This window comes from Gnatocerus cornutus, chromosome 8 (genome assembly GCF_029298725.1).
Source record: "Gnatocerus cornutus isolate USDA-ARS CGAHR chromosome 8, icGnaCorn1.1, whole genome shotgun sequence".
Taxonomy (NCBI): Eukaryota; Metazoa; Arthropoda; class Insecta; order Coleoptera; family Tenebrionidae; genus Gnatocerus; species Gnatocerus cornutus.
The window spans coordinates 10,684,047-10,699,651 of record NC_142240.1 but is presented as its reverse complement, the minus strand read 5'-3'; the positions used below and the strand labels follow the sequence as shown (position 1 = coordinate 10,699,651).

Here is a 15,605-nt window from a genome sequence, read left to right as displayed (position 1 = left end):
CGATAATGTGTACCTACTGCAAGTGACTCAACTATCTATCTAACTCTCGTTTGCAATTTCGCTTAAAGAACTGGTTTATCCTTAAACAAATTTGAATAAATATAGAACTAAAATAAAATAATCGAACATAATATTTATAGAAAATATATTTAAAAACTGCACGCTACATTTTGATAATAACATTTGAAAATATCTATAAGCACAACAAATCCCATAATTATATCACACGTTTAAGTTACCAAATAGAAGTATTTGTTTAAATTTTTAATAACATTTCCAAACTATACATAACTAGACCTCAGTCTTTTTTTTACCCAGAGTTTATAATACTTAAAATACGTGTACTGGAGGTATAACAGAAAATATGGCAACAATTCAACCGAAATATTTCGCTTTCAACGCAAGAATCTCAGCAAACAATTTTTCAACATCTCCAATCATCGGCGCGCTTCCTCTATCTCGCCTCGTTTTAACAATACAATTGATCCTTTTAACTGTCTCCTTATCCAGATACATATTGGAACAACTCTCTGCACAAGACAGTCTTGACCTTCTTCTTGGAGCTGCTTCAAACTCGCAAAATATCCTTCCATGATTGTTCGGTAAAACAACCAACTTACAGCCCGCGGGAGCGAACAAACAAATCCTTTTAGCCAACGGTTTCAAGAAAGTATAACTGGCGTCCTTTTCATGCGGAAAACAACAGAATAAAGTGTTAAACATCTTCATTAAAGAAGTTGGTAGAATGTTACCAACGAGCATGCTTTCGACGTAGTAAATGTGTTGCGCTCTTGCGATGTGGCCCACTAGTTCCGCGTTGTTCTTGATGGCCTGTGTATCACTAACCGCCAAACCGTTCAATAAGTTCAATAGGATAATAGTAATCATGAAAACAAAGAGAGAGAAAATTAGTTTACTGGTGATGGGGTATGTTTGGAAATTGATCGATCCAGCGTCAAACTCCCCTGTTAACATGACGATAGTCTTGAAAAGAGACTTTCCAGGGCCTGTAAATAAATCGTCGTCTTCAGTGTTGGTAGTGTTGGAACTTTGAGTCGGAACCTCCGTCTTCGCGAAGAGAATGTAGAAACTAAGAGCAAACGCGATGATTAACAATGAATACCACAACAACAGCTTGAAGAAGTTGACAGAAACTGTCTTTAGCATCACCACGTTTGTCGATAGTTTGGGGTGTTGCCCCACCATGAGCACCAACTCAAAAGCAGCCAAGAGGATCGAAATTGAAGCCAACTGTTTTCTTGTGTCGTTCGTAGGCGAACTTATGTACAATATCATCCCAGTTATAATAATCAAGATTATCTCAACGAAGTTTTCAAAATTTCTAAAGTAATTCCCGGGGGATACTGCAATTTGAAACAACTCCCTTAAAACTAGGATCCAGAAAGTCACGTTAAGGGTAAAACACGACAATCTTGCGAGTCCTGTGCAGAAATCTGAGCTCTCATTTGTGAAGTTTGCGTAGTACGTGAAAATATACGTAATTAACGAGGCGACAAAAACAATATAAAATAAGAGATTAGTGTAGAATAAGAACCGAATCCTGTGCCACTTCATAAACAAAAAACTTACAATAACAGGGTGTTGTAACAAAGCTCGAAATTCCGGGGCGCTACTCATGTAATTTATAACTTCCGTTTCCGGTAGAACCTCAGGATTTAGTTTAAGACCTTCAGGATCGGCTTTGTCGAATTTCACTCTTCGTCGCGGAGGAACTAAACTCTGGTAATCAAAAACAACCTCGAAGTCTCGCTTCTCGTCGTTCTTATTATTAATGTTGAACTTAACACAGTCATCCAGATGTTGTTCCAAAAGCTCTGGTCTAATATCTTCAATGGGCATCTTTCCGAACTTGTTCTTAGAAGCGAGGGACGCCCCAAGGTTCAACAATTTCTGAGTGGTAGCATCATTGGAGTACCGAAGAGAGTAATGGATCGGCGTGTTTGTTAATTCGTCTTCATCGTTCACATCTAAAGTTTTGGATTCAAGCTTGTTTAACATGATTTGGCAGCATTTCTCGTGGTCAATTGTGTCGAATTTGGGGCTGTCTGAGTGCTTGATGACGCTGCAGAGGGTGTTGGCTGTGATTTCTATGTCGGGGTGCTCGAGTAGGATTTCCACGATTTTGAAATAACCGTGCCCTGTAGCTAATTCCAAAGGAGTTTGGTCGTGGTTGCTGATGACTTTGTTGACGTTGGCGCCTCTGTCTAACAGATACTTGACCACTTTTGGGAGACCTTTCTCGCAGCTGTATTGCAGTAGAGTTGAGGTACCATCATCCAAGTTAACAAAATCGCTGGGATTCGTCAAGGATAGAGTATCAAAGTATTTTATGAACTCGTCTTCTTTCGATTGTTTCATCAACGAGAAGATTTTGTCCTTGGGAACATGATAAAGAATTCTTTCGGGTAGAGGCCCAGAGAACAACTTCTTCTCCTTTATGAAGTCCCTCGCAGTTTTATTCCGGAGTTGATGACTGTCTAAGTCAACATGACACACACTCGTCTCCAGAATTGTTTTGACCACCTTCCCAAGCGCGTTCTTCGCCGCCCAAAAGATAGCCGATAAGTTCTTCCCATCACCTTCATTGACACTGACTCCAGCTTTAAGGAGAAGTCCAACATTTCCACAAAACTGCTCTTCATCTTCCTTGATGGCGTTACATTTAACTAAAGTGTGTAACGCGGTATTTCCATCAATAGTATCGTTGATGCGTCCTGAAGGAAGATTTTTGATGATGACTTCCAAAATGGAACTGTCGGGATTAACAGCCGCTAAATGGAGAGGTTTCCATTCTTTATTTCCAGTAACATCACCTCCGAGATCGACGAGAGTTTGGATGGTTCTTGGCTCCACTCCTTCTTCATTGCAGGCTGTTGAGAGGATGTTTTTTGAAGTGTAAGGATATTCGTGTTTGAGGAGGTTCTTGTTTGAGTTGACCAGAGTGATGATGGTGTCGGTGTCGTTTCTTTTTACGCTTTCCAGAAGAACGGTTTCTGGAGGTGGGCAAATGCTGTTGGTCCGAGTCAAGTCCTTCATTTTCTGAAATTGGAGAATAGAAAGATGAATTTAAACAAAAATAAATTTGTATATTTCATTTGATTTATTATTAAATATCTTTTGAAATTAAATTGGAGGAACAGATGGAACTTTTTGGTCTTTATAAATATTTATATGTCATGTAAGTGAGAATGAGTTGACTCACCAGCTCTTCCCACATTCGTTAGACTATAAAGTGCAATTAAACAGTCTTGACGTGTTTTAAACCCTTTTTTTAATATTAAAATTTTTGATTTAATCTACTCTAATCTAATCTAATCTAATTAAAAATGATTTGTGTACTTTTTGCAATAAAATGTACACAAATCCGATCCGAGCTAATACTGAACAAATATAATTTCATTTCAAAGCTGGCGCAGCTGCATAAAAATTTTCATTTGAGTTGTCTCTGCTCATGAAGCAGGATATTGTGAAACAGAAGCCCTAAGCTATGTTACCTACTTTTTCTGTAATTAGATATGGTTATAGAGATCTGTGAGATGAATGAAATGCGCAATTGTAAGAAATAGAAACGATTTATCTCTAATGTCTTTAACGGAAAGGTCTTGAAAATAAAAAAATTCTTTTAGAAAGTCTTCATGTTGTAAGATGAAAATACTACAATATGTCGTGTCACATGACCATGTGATTTATGTAAAATCAATTAATGAAACCCTAATAACCCGTCGATGGTCTATAATCTCAACATGAGCCAATTAAATCCAATTTGCTGATATTTATCCACCCCCAACTAAAGCTTATCACAAATGACTAAGCAAACTTTTCCATATTTACACAAGATTGCACCAATCACGAGAGCAACTTTCGCTTAATTTTACAAAAAAGGATGTTTGACCGGACTTTAATTGCGTAGAACGGTGAGGCGGTGTCTACTGGACCGGATCCGACTAAATAATCCACTTGTTTTATTAGATCACCACAGTAATACACATCGTTCTAAAAACATCAAACGGAATGAAAACCATTGTGAAGATAAAAGTGATAAAGTGATAATTCAGCGCAATTTTTACCACAGATGGTACGCAGTTAAAGTACTCACCCCAGATCGTGAGTCACTTTAAATCCAAATAAACACCACAAAAAACACAAAATGCGTGGGAATGATGAGTTTTTCACGTTTTAGAGCACCATTTCAGCAATTTTCCGGGCAGTGTTGCGCGATGAAGAAGTCGCAACATTTGACGACGAACTACGGATCTCCAGTCGATTGTAATATGCTTTGGTGGGACGCGTTGCGATGGCGATGGTATAATTGGAATTATTAATGCATTTACCTGTTTCCTTTTTTGAAATTTTTAACAAGTGGGTTGATATTTGCATTCAATGGGTAGGTGGATGCAGACAAGGTTTCGAAAAAGTGCGAAACTGAACACGTAAGCACCTGTCTATGCGTTTACGTGAAGTACAAGTATTTTACATTAATGATTACACGTGAAAATTACAACTACATGGGCCTGTTTATGACACACACCTTTTATGGTATTTTTACAGTCTTCAAGCTAGGATCAAAGAGCAAAAAATTACTTCTTTTTAAGACCTATATATTGAAAAGTTAAATCTCGTCTTAAGCAAAATAGGGCGCATTTTGATCTGTATGTATAAAAATAACTAACTTTAGTTTTTTTTTAAATCATAATTAGTATTTTCGATTTACAGATATCGTCGGTTTAAGTCGTTAAGTTGCTAAGGTCACTTTGAATATTTTGAACCGAGATCTTTATTTTTCACATATTTGTCGTCAAATCTGATTCTGAAATATAAATACATAAATGAATCTAATGCTGTACCTTTTTGTACTCTATTTATAAAATTGAAAACACTTCTTGTTCAGAAGGAGATAATAAATTTTCGATTCCTTCATGAACCGGGACGATCTTTCATTACCTAAAAGCGATCAAAAAAGGATTATCTTTTGCTCGAGACAATTTGCTGAAAATTGACAACAAAAAGGGATTAAAGTAATTTTTTTTTGTTTTTATTTTATTTCTAAGTTCTTTAGTTTTAGAATCTCTGCTAATTCGATAATATTATTGTACTGATTTTATTATCTTGGTTCGTCTTTGGGCCGACTTCATCAGACTCTGGACCTATTGGATTTTTCTAATACTAACTAAATTAAAATTGTGTTGTTTTAACTTCTAATGGAATTAAAGTGATGATAACACATTTTTAACTCAATATTTAAAGATTCGGTCATGCAATGTGAGAGAAATTGTACATGAAACTTAAGTCTTGTTTGGACTTTAAATAAAATTACTTAATCCGCAGCCAAAAACTACACTAACGCTATCCTGTTATATTGAGGTTGAAATACAATTTTAACTTGCATTTTTTTAGCTCATTAACTCGCGGTCATTCCAATTGTCGCGGGCAAACGCCTGAATTTGATTGGTTAAATTTAAACCTTTCCAACTAACTTTAGTAAAGAAGAATTGCCTTAATTTCGTTTTGATTGATAAAAAATTGTGTCTTTTGGCGACTGCAAAATTTCGCACTTCCTTTTTCTATCATAAAAGAACAAATATTTGCAACAAATTTGTTTTTAAATTTTTAAACTTGGTGAGATGGGGGATTTTCTTTTTCCAATGTTGGTAGCGTGGCGACTTTGACAACCTGCATAACCTAACTTTTGAGACATGCCATCACAGACTTTCGTTTGAGTTTTTCGCATCAATGGAGTCATCCGATTCTGATATTCCGTTGTCGAAAAAGGTGCATAAATGCACCTTTCCCCAGTGTAACGCCGCTTTCTCCAGAACCTATAAATTAACAATTCACGCTCGCAAGCACACAGGCGAAGTATGTAATTTTTCCAATTAAAAAAAAAAAATGTCACATTCTTGTAGCGTCCCTTCGTTTGTGATGAGCCTGGATGCAACAAGACTTACACGAACAATTCACATCTAAGAAGGCACAAGAAAGTTAGCCATGAGGAGAAAACAGCTCAGACTGTTATTTGTGATTTTGAAGGTTGTGGGGCTATTCTAGCTAATAAATACTCGTTGAAAAAACATTATAATCGTAGACACAATCCTGAGTTGTATCCTTTTAAATGCAATGAATGTTCTCAAGGGTTTCACAGGAAGAAGCAGTTGCAGGAACATGTGTATCTCCACACTGGAGAGGCAGCTTTTAGGTTTTTTTTATATTTTTTTTCTGCCTTTTGTAACTTTTTTTTTGTAGTTGTGATTATTGTGATATCAGTTTCACTACAAGTCTTAAGTTGAATAAGCATAAAAGGTCACATAGAATCTACAATTGTGAATGTGGGCAGATTTTTCACAGGTGGTCTTTAATACTCGCTCATCGCAAATTGTGCAGAAAACCACGTAATTTTAAAACAAAGCTTATGCAAAGTGTTTAATTTGGAGTTTTAGGTTACTCCTGTGAAGTCTGTGATAAAACATTCTCTCATTTAGGAAATTACAAGAGTCATCAGTTGATTCATAAAGACAAGTCAGAGAAGTTAGTTTATGTGTGTCCTTTCAAAGACTGCAAAAGGTTTTACTTTTACAAAAAGAACTTGAAGGTTCATATTCTCACTTTTCATAAGAAAATTAATGAGGTGCAGAAATTCAAGTGTACTTATCCTAAATGTAACGCTGTGTTGAAGACAAAGGTAAAAAGTTGAACTAATTAGAGCTGTTTTGACGTTTTATTGTAGCGCCTGCAACAATTACATTTACAAAGGCATTTCCATTGGAAGAAGAACAAAACTAGGAAAATTCGTAGAGATAAAGGAAAACCTAAGAAAGAAAAAGTGACCACAGAGAATACTGTAATTAGTCTGTTGAAAGAGAATAAGAGGAGTTCAGTTATTTCCACCACAGAAGTGGACCCTATTTTACGGCAGTGTGAACAAGCCCTTAGTCTGCTGCATAAAAAGATTGTTTCTGTAGAATAGCCCCAAATAAGAAATTTTTGAATAAAAGATTATTTTGGACGTTTTGGTTTGAGTCTGCACTGCTGACGTAACGTCAAATTCACAGGTCAAATCACATGATATCATGTTCCGATTTTTACAAACATTGAATGTTCACAACTGGAAGTGCCAAAGTAAGGTTTACTTTGCGCCACGTTTTCGCACTCGTAAGTAATACGTTATCTTTAACTCACGCCCGTAGTTGTAAAAAATTTGAAAAACCTTCCCGCGGTACCAACAACCAATCATGTCACAGAATTCTGACGTTTCTTAATCACCTTTAAAGGTTATGTGGAAAAGTCACCTCTATCAAAAGTCATAAACCTATCAAATTAATGAGCTGCAGTCCAAATATTAATTAAAATGTCTTTAGTCTACCTCTCAAAGCAATCAAAAGAAGACTTCAAGAAATTCCTCCAGTCAGTGGACACAGTTCTGTTCGATTGCGATGGAGTCTTATGGCTAGAAAATGAGCCAATTCCGGGTTCCGTGGAAGTTGTCAATCGACTTCGTGAACTCGGTAAGAAAATATTCTTCGTTACAAATAACTCGACCAAAATGCGAAACGAATTTGCCATTAAGGCGAAAAGAATGAATTTTAACATTGAAGCGGTAACACCACCACGCTCTAAGAAGCCTTCTATCAATAAACTTAATTTTTCAGGACGAAATCATATCAACAGCTTACTTAGCTGCCGCATATTTGAAAAATGTCGGTTTTAAGCAAAAAGTCTATGTCATTGGATCAAAGGGACTAACTCAAGAACTCGACGCGGTGGGAATCAAACATTATGGAGTTGGAGTAAGATTTAGTTTTTCTTTCAGTCTTGATTTGACCATAATCCTCAGCCAGATGTCCTCCAAAACGCTTTGGTCCACATCATTGAAAACCTTCAACTGGAAACCGACGTCGGCGCCGTCATCGTCGGTTACGACGAGCATTTTTCCTACGTAAAATTGTTGAAAGCAGCGTCGTACCTCAATAATCCCAATTGTCTCTTCATTGCCACCAACACAGATGAGCGGTTTCCGATGAGTACAGACCTGGTGATTCCAGGGACTGGTGCTATTGTCGCGTCTGTAGAAACGTGCGCGCAGAGAAACGCGCTCGTTGTTGGGAAACCCAACCCTTTTATTGTTGAAGACCTTATAAAGAAATACGGGATTTCCCCGAAGAAAACCCTGATGGTTGGCGATCGGTAATTGGAATCTTAACTTCGGCGGAAATTTATACGTTGTTTTAGAGTCAACACTGATATTCTTTTGGGGACAAGATGTGGGTTCCAGACATTGCTGGTTTTCTCCGGTGTGACGACGGCTAAAGAAGCGGCGGCGTTAAAGTCGTCCCATAAAAAAGAGGACAAGGAGATGGCAGCTGACTACTACCTAGAGAAATTGGGGGACATGTTGCCGCTTTTTGAGTAGACAGTATTTATAAGCATGAAATCAATATATCACTGTTTGAAAAAATAGTTTAATATTTACAAAACTCAATAAATTAACGGAATTAGGGCTTTCCTCTCCTTGGGGAAGTCCTTCTTGAAGTGGCTCTGATACCACCAATGACTTAGTAAGATAGTCTCCACCTAAATAAACTCAACGTAACTCTTGTAGCTGTTAAATTATAATTACCTGATTAGTAACAAGCCACGCGTAGACATACCACCATCCTGTGTTATTTGCCAGCAGGAGCGTCAGAGCAGAATACATAACAATTTCGGCCGTCGAATGGGGCGACGACAGGTAATCAAACCAGTCACCTTCAGGAATCTTATAGCCTTGGCTAACAACAGCACCTATCGCAATCATTTTAGTAACGAGTTTTTATCAAAGTTTTTATTACCTTTTTTATTCTTTCTGACGTTGCCTAATATCACAGTGGTAACGTGTTGATGGTACCATGCCCATAGAAACAAGACAATTGCACAAAACTCCACGACTCCGAAATCAGACAAGTAGAGATTTGTATCGAGCGCTGCCCCCCGTGCGAATTTTGGCGCTTCGCTCAGCACCACCAAGAAAACTCCGGGATAATACGCCATTCCGATTAGATAATGACTCAAGTTCATAACGGCGCCTTTGCTGAAAACTGACACAAAGTGGGTGTCGTAGAATCTTCTGAAGACTTGGAGGACCAAGAGGATGACGGCTATAAACACTCGGAGAGCCGGGACTGAAATTTCTGTTTAATATTTAGAGATTAGATCGGATTTTTACCTGTTGCTGTCCTTTCGTAGCCGCATGCAAAATTCAGAAATGATTTCAGCCAAGAATTTACATCTTTGTGTAAGAGGAAGACTGCGGTAACCTCGTACAAGGCAATGGGGGCGTAGATCAGGGCGCTACTTAAGTAAAAGTGGCGGAAGTATGATTTGGGCACTTCAAGGGGTTTAATGAAGGATGATTTTTCAGGGGATGAAAACTTTCCATATCTGATGGTTTTCACAATCCAAATGGGCAAGTAGGGTTCAAAAATGTTTATTAGGGTCCCGCACACCAAAACACCGAAAGTGATCGATGCAAAAAAGGCTTTACACAGATTTAGACTGAAAAGAACATCTAACATCTTGCGCGGTTCTTCTTCAAATGATAACTAGGTAAAGGAAAGTAGGTGAGAGAAAGCACGCCGGAAACAAGTGAACATATTAATAGACTTTGATTTTGAGTCTCAGCAAATGTAGTTGCGACTGTGGCAAAGGACCGCTTTTCACATACGAAGGTAATAAATTAAAAATTAATAACAATAATGTATAAAATGTATAGATAATGAAGGCACATTTTCATTAAAAATTAATGAGGTCTCTCGATGCATGACGTATAATCTAAATGCATCATTAAAGAAAAAATTATCTAATCAAGAAAATCAAAGATCAAGGAGAATGTTGTAAATAACAAAAACAAATCCTGAACAAAAATGCTGAAAGAAATCGGAGACAATCACGTATCTTGACTGGTGGCAAAAGTCACAAAACCAAAACTGATTAAATGATTATGTTACCATTTTTTATTTTACTTTGTTATCTTGTTGATTAAAAACTTGACAACCCGAGGATCATTCTCCTAACCTCAAATGTTTTTCTTGTCAAAACTGATTCAGCGGTTCCAAACATTTTTATTTCTCTAAGCACAATCGGTGATCCCTGAGCTCCAATAAATAATAATAACGATTGCTATTGCCCTAAAAAAATACCCTCAGTATTTAAATCTAAACCACGATGTCCACCGCTAATAAAAAAAACATTAAAAAAAATCTCAGTTTAGTACCACTGATCGTTCTTTTGTCATTTTGACACAATCACATGGTTACGACATTTGTTTCTTTTAATGAGTGCACAAAACAGATAAAGGGGATTTACTCGGTAATTACCTGCTAGTGATGTAACTCGTACCTTTCTATAAAGTTATTTTTATAATGTTTTAGTTCGGCTCAAATCATGACTGATAAGGAAGAGCAGCACCCTCGCAGCCCTAGAAAACACGGCCATTCAAATAGAGGACGCCCTGGCCAAAGTCGAATCTACCATCACTTGGGGGTTCGTGATTTAAGAGAAATAATTGACCGGAAGCGCGTAGAAAAAGGCGTCAATGTTAGTAACGGTTTACTGGAGTTTTATCAGTTATTTGTGGTGTTTACAGGAGCCAGTACCTCCTAAAGATCCTTCATACAACTACCTGAAGGATCCTCTAAGGGAGACCGCAGAGCATGACGGGGAACCAAGACAAAACCCCAGAAGATCTAATAGAAGGGAGAGGGAACCCAAAAGTTCGCCCTCACACCAACAAAAAGATATTGAGAATCCTTTAAACATTAAAGTTGAATTTTCTACTTCAACAGGTCAACATTTTTATCAACTGGATGAAAACACTGTTTTACCTACTATAAAGCATGTGCCTGATCATACACCAGGTTATACTCGCCCATTTAGGGGACGAGGTCGTGGCCGTGGTAGAGGAAGAAATTACTACAGCAGGACTATAAGAAATACGCGCCAAGGACAAGCTCCTGGAGGCGAACAACTCGCGGAAGTAACACCTAATGATGTTGAAGCAAATTGGGATTTGGAAGAGAATGAAAGAAAAGAAGTTAGCAATGACCAGGAAGCTCCACAGAATGAAGAAGTAACTCTAGAACAGAGCATTGGAGATTTAAAACTGGAAGAGGATAAAGATAAGATTGAGGAAACTAAAGAGTAAGATTGAATTAAATTTTGGTGATTCTTGACACATTTCTGTGCAATTAAAATGTGATTGAAGAATCAACAATGACCAATAAGACTAATCCTAGATTAAAGCGTACTATTTTCTAGAAAACTATTTAAATTACTTTCATAAGTACATTTTAATGTAATGCTTTTGCATTTTTTAATCGATAGAATAATGTATTTGATAACTACTGGTTGTGATGTTGGCAATAATTAACGCTTTTAACAGATGTTAATTTATTATATTTATTATACAGTTTTCCAATTATTAAAGCCCGTTGAAAACGGAATGCTCCCGGGGTTTTAATTTCCCGAATTCCTTCCTTATTTCGTCTTTCAAATCTTCGTCGTGAAAATCATTCTAAATGAACAAAAATAATTACAAATAATTTAAAAACCTATCGTACTTTTAGAGCGATACTGTAGCAAATCTCAGCTTCACTAACATGCTTCATCTTTAAGTTCACTAGTGTTAAGTATCCCCAAGCTATAGCGATATTATTATCCAACAGAACTGATTCTGATAAACATTCTTCAGCACTTAGAAGATCATTCAGCTACGACTGTTAATTTTACAAGGACACCTAACGAACACGGTTACCTTGAGGTACGCGACACCGCAACACAGCCATGTGTAAGGCGATGGATGATTTTTACATGCTAACAACAGCAGTTTTCTTGCTTCTTGTTTGTCTTTAATGACTTGGGCACAGTTTATGTACAGTAGATGCATGTCATCGGGTCGTTCGTACGATTCTAGCACGTATGAGTACTCTTGAAGAGCTTTGTCGAAATTGTTAAGCGCCATGTAGCAATGCCCGGTCAAACTAACCACCGCATAGTCCTAGAGACTCTGTTAGGTGGAGAAGTAGAAAGATTGGTCTTACTGAGCCGTGAAAGAACCTGGCACGCTCCAAGTGTTTTAGCGCGTGTTGGTATTCTTTCTTATAGTAGCAGATAGCCGCTAGGAGATAATGGACCATGCCGGTGTCTCGGATTTCGTAGATCAGAGCGTTCTCCACCCACTAGAACTCTGATTAGTTTATTCTAACTTTACTGGAGTTTCGTACAGAATACACGCGCATTTTTAGGAGGAGAACGCTGACTTTGAAGTAGAGACTGTCAGGAACGATACTGCTTTGCCATTCTAAGTCCTCAGATGTCAGAAACTCATCTGAGTCCAATTCAGGGGCTTCAAAGTACTTCTGAGCCATTTCCATGGCTAGATCCATACCGCCGATATTGTCGATTTCTTTGTAAAAAAAGTACAATACCATCCAGGCTGGGAGGATAAATACAGTCAAGGATGGTCTGGTTGAAGATTTACCTTCAACCCAGCGCGGTTCTTGCACGAGTACTGTAAGCAAACACACTTCCGCTTCTTGCACTCGTTTCTTCTCAGCCAATCGGACTCCGATCATTATCAAACTAGAAACTGTTTTACTTGAAACGTCGAGTTTTGCTCTCACCTGTTTCTGTGGTACATGTGCTTAGATAAAGCCGTGTGACAACACAAGAAGGCTTTTTCGTCCTCACCACAATGTTTCTTGAAGATGGCGTAGTCAAACCAGAAGTCTGGGTTTTCTGGATCTCTGTGAAGCCTCTTCAGGAGCACAAATTATGTCACTTGTCTGTGGTTGTTTTACCTCGCAATAGTACTTTTCCGCCAACACTAAATTTCCAAGGGCTGTCGCTTCTTGTGCGTAGAATCGAAGTCGGTCCTCTGACGGTTTCGGTACTTCAGTAACAGCACCAGTCATTTGCGTTTTATTCAAAATGTGCTTTATTTCCGACGTGAAGAGAATGAAAATGTCTTGAACTAACTTCTGTTGTTGGAGGTGATCATAATCAAACTCGTTCAGTTTAAACCGACCGATTCTTGAAGCAATGTCTAGCGTACTAAGCATGAGTTTGTGGTAAAGACCGGTTCGTTCTAAATAAGTCAAAAAACTGGCTTGGTTCTCACCTAGAAACATTTGTACGATTTTGGTGTTCTTAGAGCACTTTTTTCTTACAGTGGCATTGTTTCTTCTTCTCCACGTACGTATTGTACTCTTCATTGATTTGTTTAATGACATCTTTAACATTTTTTCTGCACAACTCCGTTATGAACTCGCTGTCCAATGTCACTTTCGGCTCTTCTGATTTAGTTTGGACTAGTTTTTTCAAACTTCCATGTAAATCCTCGAGTTTTCTTTGTTCAGTTAGTGGTTCTGTTAGTTCAAACTCTAGAACTATGAACGTGGGAGTACCATCTTCACTATACACTCTAACACTTGGTTCGGGTGGAGGTACAGGGGTGGGTTCCGGTGGTAATTTCTGCAAACAACGCGTTTATTGTGAAGACCGAAACTAAATTTACATCTTTCATATCTAAGCTTTCTGGTTCAACTTTTTTGCCTTTCTTTTTTCCTTTTTTGCTTCCTTTCGATTCTTTAGACTTTTTACTTCCTTTCGACTTTTTACTTCCTTTCGATTTTTTCGACTTTTTGCTTGACTTGCTACTAGCCGACTTTGCTCTTTTACCACTTTTCGGATCGGCTGGTTTTTCTTCTTTTACAACTTGTTTTGGTTGAGAAGGAAAAAAGTATGAGTTCTCCAAACCAGCAAAGCTCAGAGCTTCTTGTTGGTGGAACGTTGTCAAAGGGACAGCAGTGCGAACCTTTGTAACTACAATGAGGTGAGAAACACTGAAGAGATTGTTTTACCTCCTGGATATAACAGTGAAGACAAGTCTACCAAGGCCATCAAGTGGAGATAATTACTAGCTGTAGCCGCGTCTCCTATGTTGACAAATTCAGACTGTTTGCTTTTCCTCGTTTTGGTTTCTTTCTGGACTGATATCTTCTTAGCATGGATTTCAACAATCACTCTTTGGAACTTTCTTATTTGATCGGACAAGGCGAGGAAGGCTTCTTTTAAGAGGAGATCGCGGTAAATATAATTGAATTGTATTCGTGGTTTGTCGTTAGTAAAGGAATCTTGAAGATCAACGTTGTCGATGCAGTTTTTAACACCAGCAGGATCATAATTGGTACTGAGGCTAAATAAACCAAAAGACAGATTTATGGTACTCACCTATATTGTGTTACATTGGTGTAATCATTGGGGAGTTCCGGCCACTGTGTGAATCTCTTCGTATTTTCTCCTGTCTTGCAGACCCCGTTTTTAATGATGATTGGGTGTTGACACTATTAACCATGGTCATCTTTGTATCATTATAAACACAAACTTACCATGTTTATATAAGGTAACATAAAACACAGGTGGTACTCATCCATGTCTGCCATGATTGAAGGAGTATTGTAAATAGAATCGACTGTCAGTGTTAAGATGTTGGGTTTACAAGAAAACTCCAACGGTTTGTCGGTGAAAACAGTAACCAAAACTCCTGGTCTGGCCGACCATCGCGTCATTCGTTCATCATAATTTTGTTGCGCCACTACCAGAGGAACAAATTCAGTAAAGTTCGACTTTCCTAAAATCCCAATTCTTCTTCTTATTATTGTTTTATTTTCTTAACGTACCAAAAATTAGAGGCAACAAGTCTAAAATGCACGCCCCTGTTTCAATCTCTTTGGGTTCAACAGGTTTATGCTTCTTCTCACTGTCCAACAAGCGGCTCTTCTTCGAAGAACCTTTAGAGCTGCTTGATTTCTTCGATTTTTTACTCTCTTTGCTTGATCGCTTTGATTGTCGATCACTTCCTTTGCTGCGTTTCTTTTCCTTCTTCTTTGGTTTCGGCATTTTTACTTCTTTGGATTCTTTCTTTTCAACAACATCACCAGTTAGAGCTTCGTACAAACTTATGGCGCTTTCGATGGACGAAAGCTCGACGCTTTGCATTTTAGCGCTGCTTTCTTCGACGTAGGACGGTCCATCAGGGTTGGGGAACTGAAATAACTTTACTGAAGCATCAACAGTTGAAGAGCACTGGTTCTTTTATTTACAAATAACTGGATGCGCCGCTAGTTTATTTAGTTCTTCAGGAACATCCGGATCGTATCGGATTGTGAACTCGTAATTGGCAGCACTGAGAGGATCGTCTGTCATTAAAAGTGTCGGGGATTCACCGAGGTCTTGCCCCGCGAACTGACATTTTGAATAAATCAAGCTTGAAGAAAAATTCGGGAGCTTGGGGGAAGAGTTAGTTGAAGGTGGTACCGAAAACGAGACTTACGATGTTTTGGTAGCTTTCTAAAGAAATGGTTATTTTGGGAACGTCTTTTTCGATAACAGGGGCAAGATCGGAGGGTTTTCTTTCTTTAGAAGGGACTCCTTGGTTAGAACTCCGGCTCTGTTATTCAACAGTTGATACATAGATGGTTGAAAGCTTATGCGATTACCTTTTTGGACCTTATAGACGTGTTTGATTGCTCTTTGACCATTTTTTTGAAGTGGAA

The 15,605-nt window shown here is 38.1% G+C and overlaps 6 protein-coding genes across 8 annotated transcripts; 3 read left to right on the top strand and 3 right to left on the bottom strand.

The window, feature by feature from the left end:
- Positions 1 to 128: 128 nt before the first annotated feature.
- Positions 129 to 4,209, bottom strand: LOC148169732 (transient receptor potential cation channel protein painless-like). Of its 3 annotated transcripts, none has more exons than XM_088043589.1 (2): positions 4,118 to 4,209; positions 129 to 3,060 (listed from the first exon to the last, which is right to left on the bottom strand). In XM_088043589.1, exon 2 carries the CDS (start codon positions 3,055 to 3,057, stop codon positions 376 to 378), a length of 2,682 nt encoding a protein of 893 aa, XP_087899715.1. In that variant the 5' UTR covers positions 3,058 to 3,060; positions 4,118 to 4,209; the 3' UTR covers positions 129 to 375. The 3 variants fall into 3 exon arrangements, with proteins under 3 accessions (XP_087899715.1, XP_087899717.1, XP_087899714.1); XM_088043591.1 differs by lacking the exon at positions 4,118 to 4,209 and adding an exon at positions 3,919 to 4,040; XM_088043588.1 differs by lacking the exon at positions 4,118 to 4,209 and adding an exon at positions 3,224 to 3,326.
- Positions 4,210 to 5,680: 1,471 nt separating this feature from the next.
- LOC148169731 (transcription factor IIIA-like) lies at positions 5,681 to 7,021 on the top strand. The gene is made up of 5 exons (XM_088042998.1): positions 5,681 to 5,877; positions 5,925 to 6,214; positions 6,262 to 6,407; positions 6,456 to 6,697; positions 6,743 to 7,021. The coding sequence occupies exons 1-5, from the start codon at positions 5,752 to 5,754 to the stop codon at positions 6,980 to 6,982; spliced, it is 1,044 nt and encodes a 347-aa protein (XP_087899124.1). The 5' UTR covers positions 5,681 to 5,751; the 3' UTR covers positions 6,983 to 7,021.
- A 241-nt stretch (positions 7,022 to 7,262) lies between these two features.
- On the top strand, positions 7,263 to 8,511 carry LOC148169730 (phosphoglycolate phosphatase). Its single transcript, XM_088043001.1, has 4 exons — positions 7,263 to 7,612; positions 7,665 to 7,802; positions 7,850 to 8,199; positions 8,245 to 8,511. Exons 1-4 carry the CDS (start codon positions 7,364 to 7,366, stop codon positions 8,423 to 8,425), a joined length of 918 nt encoding a protein of 305 aa, XP_087899127.1. The 5' UTR covers positions 7,263 to 7,363; the 3' UTR covers positions 8,426 to 8,511.
- LOC148169729 (polyprenal reductase) lies at positions 8,461 to 10,091 on the bottom strand. The gene is made up of 4 exons (XM_088043000.1): positions 9,218 to 10,091; positions 8,844 to 9,173; positions 8,633 to 8,796; positions 8,461 to 8,586 (listed from the first exon to the last, which is right to left on the bottom strand). The coding sequence occupies exons 1-4, from the start codon at positions 9,564 to 9,566 to the stop codon at positions 8,491 to 8,493; spliced, it is 939 nt and encodes a 312-aa protein (XP_087899126.1). The 5' UTR covers positions 9,567 to 10,091; the 3' UTR covers positions 8,461 to 8,490.
- Positions 10,092 to 10,244: 153 nt separating this feature from the next.
- LOC148169728 (uncharacterized) lies at positions 10,245 to 11,492 on the top strand. The gene is made up of 3 exons (XM_088043002.1): positions 10,245 to 10,359; positions 10,422 to 10,587; positions 10,637 to 11,492. Exons 2-3 carry the CDS (start codon positions 10,435 to 10,437, stop codon positions 11,192 to 11,194), a joined length of 711 nt encoding a protein of 236 aa, XP_087899128.1. The 5' UTR covers positions 10,245 to 10,359; positions 10,422 to 10,434; the 3' UTR covers positions 11,195 to 11,492.
- LOC148169727 (cilia- and flagella-associated protein 70-like) lies at positions 11,471 to 15,590 on the bottom strand. Its single transcript, XM_088044222.1, has 17 exons — positions 15,549 to 15,590; positions 15,383 to 15,499; positions 15,153 to 15,336; positions 14,730 to 15,110; positions 14,439 to 14,680; positions 14,281 to 14,393; positions 13,911 to 14,239; positions 13,565 to 13,872; positions 13,218 to 13,521; positions 12,849 to 13,168; positions 12,672 to 12,805; positions 12,530 to 12,630; positions 12,273 to 12,484; positions 12,090 to 12,227; positions 11,804 to 12,046; positions 11,610 to 11,759; positions 11,471 to 11,563 (listed from the first exon to the last, which is right to left on the bottom strand). Exons 1-17 carry the CDS (start codon positions 15,588 to 15,590, stop codon positions 11,471 to 11,473), a joined length of 3,411 nt encoding a protein of 1,136 aa, XP_087900348.1.
- Between the last annotated feature and the right edge of the window lie 15 nt (positions 15,591 to 15,605).